This window comes from Oncorhynchus nerka, linkage group LG24, assembly GCF_034236695.1.
Source record: "Oncorhynchus nerka isolate Pitt River linkage group LG24, Oner_Uvic_2.0, whole genome shotgun sequence".
NCBI lineage: Eukaryota > Metazoa > Chordata > Actinopteri > Salmoniformes > Salmonidae > Oncorhynchus > Oncorhynchus nerka.
This window is the reverse complement of record NC_088419.1, coordinates 97418724-97425867: the sequence shown is the minus strand read 5'-3', so window position 1 is coordinate 97425867 and position 7144 is coordinate 97418724. Positions and strand designations below refer to the sequence as shown.

Sequence of the window (7144 nt, the reverse complement as noted above, 5' to 3'; positions counted from 1 at the left end):
CCTACTGTCATCCACACACCTCCTACTGTCATCCACCCACCTCCTACTGTCATCCACGTATTTTCTACTGTCATCCACCCATCTCCCACTGTCATCCACGTACCTCCTACTGTCAACCACGCTTCCAGCCTCCTTTTGTCAACCACAGGCAACACTCCTGCTGTCATCCACGAAATACTGACATTCATCCACAGTTTATGGCTACTTATTATTAACTTGTTCTTGTTTATTTTTTAATCTTTGTGAACAGATGGTTCATTAAACAATGAAATGGAACACTGGATCCTGATTCTGTACAAACCCCACGGGAACCAAGCAGGAAACACCCTCTCCTCTCGTCTATCCTCACTACTAAAAATTGGCTATGATCCTTTCAGCTTTGAAATACACAGAGTAAAATGTTTACAAAAAATTACAATTGTGGCTTGGGGCCTTTTTGTTTGTTCCAGTTTGTCTGTTATATAAAGAAATCGTTTTCTTTAGATGATGAAAAAGCTGTTTCACTGTCTGTATCTTTAATGTTTTTTTAAATGGTGGTTTGATATTTTGTTCCAGATTCCAACACACAAAATCCAGAATACCTTGGCCTATATTTACCACTGTCACAACCACTAGTCCTGGGGCTTCAGTGCCTTTCAAAACCAAAAAGGTACATTCTTCTCATATCCCTGCATTTACTTTCTAACAGGTTTTCATTTTCGTTTCAGTTTATAGTTATGTTAGTTGTTAGGGTACCCATTACATTTTATTATGGGATGAGGATGTTTTATCTTACTGCAACCAGAACTGGCATCCATTTTTCAGCCCTATCCATGCATCCACACACCTCCTACTGTCATCCACGACCCTTGCCAACAGGCCTGATACTGTCAACCACGTTTACTGTCAAATAACTCCCTGTCATCCAAACCAGAAATCAGAAATCAACTTCCTCTGTCAACCACGTAAATCCATTCATCTACACACCTCCTCTGTCAACCACGTCACTGGCATCCACACACCTCCTACTGTCATCCACACACCTACTGTCATCCACACTGCTCATCCACGGCTCTGAGTCTGTCAACCAGTGACCATACTGCATCCACGCTACGCTACTGGGCTGCTACTGCATCCAGTGACGAAACATCCACGACAAGCTGTCATCCATTACCTTTTCATCCACACACCTCAGACAAACTCGAGTCAACCACGAACTCCTACTGTCATCCAATAACTTATCATCCACGAAACAACATCTCCTACTAACCACTTACCTCTACCTGGGAACGCTCCTACTGTCATCCCACACTAGAGCTCTGTCATGCAAATGCGCTACGTCATCCAAATGCAACCACGTACCTCCTACTGTCATCCAATAGTCATTAGTTAAAACTCAAAAGTTCATCCAAACTGTCATCCACATGCAGCTGTCATCCACGCAACTGTCATCCACTCGTTGTGAACGCACTCCAGGTCATCCACACAAGTCATCCATTTTTAAAATGCTTTTCGGCGACAGCATGAGTCATCCACATTATCTGAACCAGCATGCATCCAATACACATCCACAACAGAAAAGCACAGCAGGGGACTGTCAACAAAATAATTATCCATTTCCTCCTGCTGTCATCCACAAACCGCTGTCATCCACGTAATAGAAAACAGTCATCCACGTACCTTTCATCCATCTTCTTTGTTCCACACTCCTAGATGTCCCACGTAAACACTATCATCCACGGGTCTTTATTTCACGCACCTTAAATCCACGCACCTCCTACTGTCATCCCAAGATATGTCATCCACGTATACTGTCATCCACGACTGTGTGTCATCCAACGCAAAATCCACCACCTCCTACTGTCATCCACGTAACGTCATTTTTTAAATTCAAAAAGTCATCCACGCATAAACTTTCATCCAAAACACTGTCATCCACGTTTGTAATGCTACTTTCCAGGTATTACTGTCAAACGTTCCTAATAACCGATAAAAATCATCAACGTACCTCCTGCTGTATATATCATTAGCTGTTAACTTGTTCTTGGAAAAATTTCAGGAGAGAGCTCTTACCAACGGAATGAAATGGAACACTGACCTGATTGGTGAACCAAGCAGGAAACACCCTCTATTCACTTCAAAAAGAATCAAAGAGGATTAAATTTTACAAGATACATGCAGTATTTTTGGGGATGCTGTGGTTGTTGAAACGTGCTCGGTCTTAGTCTAATTCGGCTCACTGTTATCTTGCTGGGCTGAATTGTTACAGATCTGAACAATGATATTTATTTCCATTTTCTGTGAAAACCAAAAAGGTTTTCATTTGCGTTTCCGATAGTTATGTTAGTTGTTGTAATAGCTACAATGGGATGAGGATTTAACCAGTTTTAAAACCCTCCATGGGTTTCCCCTATACACAAATTCTAACCATATGAACGTACCATATTCCTGGCACTGAGTAGCAGGGCACTGAAATGTTGGCTCTGATTTTTAACAAAATGTTCAAAAAAGTAGAGGGTAGGAGCAACTAGTTAATATCTCTTTCCTTAATATCTCCTTAATATCTCTATCCTTAATATCTCCTTAATATCTCTTTCCTTAACATCTCCTTAATATCTCTTTCCTTAATATCTCCTTAATATCTCTTTCCTTAACATCTCCTTAATATCTCTATCCTTAATATAATATCTCCGTCTTCCATTTAGTTGAAGTTCATCTGGCACCATGTTATGATCTTAGTCAGATATGTCTGTACCGCAGAGCACGAGCAAATGGCACAGCTTCACCATGCTAGTGATACCCAAGCCCTGCCGTACCGTACCTATTGATGAAAAATTTAACGGGCTCTACCCTAATAATGTCAGGTTGGTCCGATGGGCTCGGGTAGCAGAGCTCTAGTATTGAGTACTGCATTTCTGACGTGAACCTCTCCTCTTCTCAGTTTTTATAGTTATGTAAAAGTTGAAGGTACCATTCATGGGTCTGTTACGCATTTCTGACATGAACCTCTCCTCTCCTGGCAGGTGGGAGGGAATCTTCACTGCATCATGGCTTTCCAGAGGGTCAACTGGCAGAAGCTAGGCCCCTGGGCCCTCAACCTGGAGAACCTGAGGCATGACCTCCACCACCAGGGGTCTGAGAGGGCCCAGGGGGGCTTAGCAGAGGTCCAGGAGGACAGCGAGAAGACCTCAGGAAAACACCAGGTTTTGGCCCGGCTAGGCCGCTCCAACAGCACAGGTACCAGTAACCAGAAGGTCGTAGCTTGGAAACAGCTGCCTAACACCACAGAGTACCGACACAGGAGCTCACCTGAGAGTGATGTTGAAGAAGATACCACAGATGACTGAGATTCCAATGAGATTCCAATGAGCTGTGAAGTTAGTGCTGCTAAAATATACTGGTTAGTATATCAAACGTTCTCAAAATAGTTTTTCACCCCCCCCCCAAAAAAAAAGAGAGAGAGACGAAAGTGTTGTTTTACCCTGTCTAGCATCATCCAGATTCCATCAAGGATTTTACTTGATTATTGCAATGAAAAGTTAGTACAACATACAAGTTGATACACTTTAGTGTGAAAAGCTACGTTTAATCGTCTAGCAATGTATAGAGGACTGCTGCTATTAATCAGAATGTCTGAAAGCATTGTATTTAAAAGCCATTTAAGAAATAAAATAATAAGAATAAAATATATTACACTTTAAAGTGAGTGTGTTAGTTTGCGAATGTGACTGAAATCCAGTGACTACTGTAAGCCAAGTTTTTCTCAACTCCACGATGCACATCACATCAATGGAGTTGAGCGGAGACGACTACAACGAGTCGCTGTCCGTCGATAAACCCTTACCGTGTCCCTATGTTTGTCCTCTGTAGCTGGTTTCCTTAATTCCTTACCTTGTGCCTGTTTGTCCTCTGTAGCTGCCTTTCTTACTTCCTTACCTTCTACCTATGTTTGTCCTCTGTAGCTGCCTTTCTTACTTCCTTACCTTGTACCTGTGTTTGTCCTCTGTAGCTGGTTTCCTTAATTCCTTACCTTGTACCTATGTTTGTCCTCTGTAGCTGGTTTCCTTACTTCCTTACCTTGTACCTGTGTTTGTCCTCTGTAGCTGTGTGCCTTTCTTTGTTTGCTGATATCCATACTTTTTAATAAAACCTTTATCCAATACAACCACAGACTCTTTCCTTGTATCGACTGACAGCGACTCCGCCCACCGTTGTTGCACTCCACCGAGATGTACATATGGTAGAGTTGAGAAACAACCATGGTAGACTTCAGAAACCCAGCTACAGGAACACTAACTACAGAAACAACCATGGTAGACTTCAGAAACCCAGCTACAGGAACACTAACTACAGAAACAACCATGGTAGACTTCAGAAACCCAGCTACAGGAACACTAACTACAGAAACAACCATGGTAGACTTCAGAAACCCAGCTACAGGAACACTAACAGTAGAAACAACGATGTACATATGGTAGAGTTGAGAAACCCAGCTACAATAAAACTAACTACAGAAACAACCATGGTAGACTTCAGAAACCCAGCTACAGGAAAACTAACTGTAGAAACGTGAATCAAACAGTACAGTGGGTACAATTGACATTGTGATGTCCTGTGAAACTATGTAGATGTTCTTTTCCCAAAGAAAATACCTGAGAAATCAAGTCAACGGATGCTAATCACCGACCAAGATGTAGAGATTTATCTTTGTGCTGTTATTGACGTCCAACATGAGAGACGATGGATAATGAGTGCATGGTTGTGTCTAAAGCCACAGTTAACTCTCCTGCTCAAGCATCTGTGGTTTTGTGTTTACATTTATCCATGTGATTTTAGATTTGCTTCTTTTTCTTAATAAATAACAATTTATATCAAAAAGTGTCATCATTTTACTAATAATGAGTCCACAGTTTGAGTCATAATACCCATAAAACCTAGAGGACAAACAAGGAAATGTCCCCGCCATTTATTTATTTATTTTTCCCAAAGGGGATTTTAGAAACACTTAAAATAAGGGCTGTGTTTCGTGTAGGCTTACCCTGGCGTGAATACATAGGCTGAATCGATACAATACTCCCGAGTGGCGCAGTGGTCTAAGACACCGCATCTCAGTGCAAGAGGCGTCACTGCAGTACCTGGTTCGAACCCAGGCTGTATCACAACTGACCTGTGATTGGGAGTTCCAGAGGGCGGCGCACAATTGGCCCGGCGTCGTCCGGGGGTAGGCTGTCGTTGTAAATAAGAATTTGTTCTTTTAACTGACTTTCCTAGTTAAATAAAGGTTAAAATAAATAATACCTGTTAGCAAAGGTGTCAGAGATGGCGTTCAGGAGCATGCTGGGATTCGTAGTCTTGCATGTCTACTTTGATGCTAATTAGCATTTTTGAATCTGAATAAATAAAGCTGAATATATTGATATTGAGTCACCTTGTCCAAGGCAGATTTTTTTTTACATGTTTATCAAACCATCACGCCAGGGTAAGCCTACACAAAACACAGCCCTTATTTTAACACAGCCCTTATTTTAACACAGCCATTTTGTTTCCTGTAGGCTTACCCTGGCGTGATGGTTTGATAACCGTGTCAATGTTAAATGTTTCTGAAATTCTCCACGAGAAAAATGTAATGGTGTGAAAACGATCGGAACCATTTCCCTGTTTGACCGCCAGGTTTTATGGGAATTGGGACACCTCCACTGTGAGGCTCTATTACATGATATTAATGTGGGCTAACATAACAAGAGTAATACGACCTCACACCGAAGATCACAAAGTCAACAAGACGCGTGACCGTATTTTAACATCCTCTGAAGCATCAGACCCGGGCATGTTGCCATGGATCTGTCTTCGTAGCTATGCTATGTGAGCAGGGCTGAAGCAACATAACCCTCCAGGGTTGGACCACAATGCATCCTGGTTATTTAATACACACAAGAGGACAGAACACTGGCTTACATTCCATCGTCTGTTCTCAACTATTTTCCTGACAACATTAAGATTAAATAAACATTTAAATGATGTCCCCTTAACCCATTAGCGGTTTCATCCACTTCATCCACTTCACTTCATCCACTTCAGACTCAGAATAGATGATAATCTATTCTCTGGTTTTCTCTCATCTTTTTTTTTTTTTTTCAAATGTTGAAATGATTAAATCAATACAAGATAAAGATAAAGGTACGTCTCACGTGAGACGCATTGAGGAATCATCACGATACTGTGAAAAAGGTAACGTCACCTGGATTTCTTATACTACGACAGACATTGGTGCGTATCCTAATTATATAGTGTGTGTGTAGCATTAATTATTGGATGTGTCAGGTCACAGACGTGTTGTCCAGCCAAGGTCTTCATCCCGAATGGCACCCTATTCCCTATTTAGTGCGCTAGTTTTAACCAGAGCCCTATTTAGTGCGCTAGTTTTAACCAGAGCCCTATGGCACCCTATTCCCTATATTAGTTCACTAGTTTTAACCAGAGCCCTATGGCACCCTATTCCCTATTTAGTGCATTAGTTTTGACCACAGACGTATGGCGCCTGGTCATATAAGTAGCACCACCACGTAAGGTATAAGGAACCATTTGGGATGCAATCCAAGGTGATTTAGTCGTACCAGGAACATGTATCCCACTGCTCTCCACTGTTGGATTAGACCACCCAGCTGAGGCCTGGTCTCCTCTGTGTCCTGGCTGAGTCTAGGAGAGGCTGGACCAGTGCTGCAAGAGATCCTGGTTCAAACCAGGATCTCTAGTGACACAGCTAGCAACTGCATCGCCTTAGACCACTGTGCCACTCGGGAGGCCTAGAGGTCAAGGACCTTGAGGATTTAAAGAAACTCATACTTCTCGAACAGTTCAAAAAAGTCCTTCACGAAAGGGTTGCTACCTACATTTAATGAGTACAAGGGTCTCACTTTTGAGAAAGCTGCAGTCCTTGAAGATTATTTTGATAAATATCCGCATAAAAATGGTTTCTCTTATCCGCCAGTTTGTCATTACAGCTATGAGAAAGGACACGTTGTCTTTCAGTGTCCTATATTGAAACAGAAAAATGAGAGCAAAGAAACACTTTCTTCTTCTGGAAGAAAGAACTGGGATCACTCCAGCCCATCAAGTCTCTGGTTGGGACTGGGAACACTCCAGCCCATCAAGTCTCTGGTTGGGA

The 7144-nt window shown here is 42.1% G+C and overlaps 1 protein-coding gene across 1 annotated transcript; it reads left to right on the top strand.

The window, feature by feature from the left end:
• Positions 1 to 642: 642 nt before the first annotated feature.
• LOC135564363 (basic immunoglobulin-like variable motif-containing protein) lies at positions 643 to 4857 on the top strand. The gene is made up of 2 exons (XM_065009368.1): positions 643 to 649; positions 3003 to 4857. Exon 2 carries the CDS (start codon positions 3027 to 3029, stop codon positions 3324 to 3326), a length of 300 nt encoding a protein of 99 aa, XP_064865440.1. The 5' UTR covers positions 643 to 649; positions 3003 to 3026; the 3' UTR covers positions 3327 to 4857.
• Positions 4858 to 7144: the final 2287 nt, after the last annotated feature.

What these genes read in the sequence shown, in the direction of transcription:
- LOC135564363 (XM_065009368.1), top strand. Translation starts at nt 3,027, where the DNA reads ATGGCTTTCCAGAGGGTCAACTGGCAGAAGCTAGGCCCCTGGGCCCTC.